The 1,076-nt window shown below is 48.2% G+C and overlaps 1 protein-coding gene across 1 annotated transcript; it reads left to right on the plus strand.

The window, feature by feature from the left end:
* Nucleotides 1–99: 99 nt before the first annotated feature.
* Nucleotides 100–1,033, plus strand: Pmar_PMAR016393 (conserved hypothetical protein; the record flags this gene model as incomplete). The annotated part of the gene is made up of 1 exon (XM_002768986.1): nt 100–1,033. A coding segment is annotated over one exon (934 nt), but the record flags the coding sequence as incomplete, so codon positions are not given.
* Between the last annotated feature and the right edge of the window lie 43 nt (nt 1,034–1,076).

A 1,076-nucleotide genomic window follows, 5' to 3' on the forward strand; every position in this document is an offset into this window, starting at 1 on the left:
TCGGACTCTCTACCAGCATTGCTTAACGCTATCAAGATGGTATATACCATTGCCCGATACTACAACACGACTGAAAGATTGACTAATTTGTTCACCAAGATGACCAACCAGATGATCATCAACTGCAAGGCCTATTTATTGGGCGATGAGCATCCGGACAAGCTGTGGGAGACGAAGCCTGTAGTATTGATAAAGAAGCTCCGGGCTTGTCTCAATCTCAACGAGGTATACCAAGAACAGTACCATTTCAATAGGAAGAAGCTCCTAGCGCTACCGAAGGGAAAGCAGTTTGACTTCTCGGAGACTCAGATTTTCGGGAGGTTTGACCTGTTCTGCCGCCGCGTGCTCAAGCTAGTGGATATGTTCTCGACCGTCCATCAATTCGAGTCACTGGCCGCGTGTCGGTTTGACGGTATGGAACAACTAGTGGTCAGCTCCCGCACCATTATGGAGGAGTTCCGGAACAAACGACATGACCTTCTAGATTTCCACAACAACCGGTTCGATCGCGATTATGTCGAATTCAACGTCCGGATTGCCGACCTAGAGAGCGCACTACAGCAGTTCATCAATCAGAGCTTCGAGAGCATCACTTCTATCGAGTCCAGTCTAAACTTGCTGAAGAGCTACCAATCGATTTTGCAGCGTGAGAGCCTCAAGGCCGATCTCGAGAGCAAGTACACTGTCATCTTTCACAATTACGGTGTAGAACTGACACAGATTCAAGATTCTTATGAGAAACTGAAAGCGTCACCGCCGTTAGTGAGAAATTTGCCTCCGGTCGCGGGTAACATTACATGGAGTCGTCATCTGCTCCGGCGAATCGAAGGGCCGATGAAACGCTTTCAGAAGAATCCGACTATTCTCCAAAGCAAGGATGCTCGCAAAATCATCAGAATGTACAACAAGATGGCGAAGACTTTGGTCGAGTTCGAGACGTTGTGGTATGAGGCATGGCTCAACTCAATCGAGGTTGCCAAGAGCGGGCTCCATGCTACACTGATGTCCGACATCCTGATGACGCAAATTCTATGTCAACTTCGACTGGGAGATTCTTCAGTTGATACGGGAGACCA

The sequence above is a fragment of the Perkinsus marinus genome (genome assembly GCF_000006405.1).
Source record: "Perkinsus marinus ATCC 50983 genomic scaffold scf_1104296966730, whole genome shotgun sequence".
NCBI classification, from domain to species: Eukaryota; Perkinsozoa; order Perkinsida; family Perkinsidae; genus Perkinsus; species Perkinsus marinus.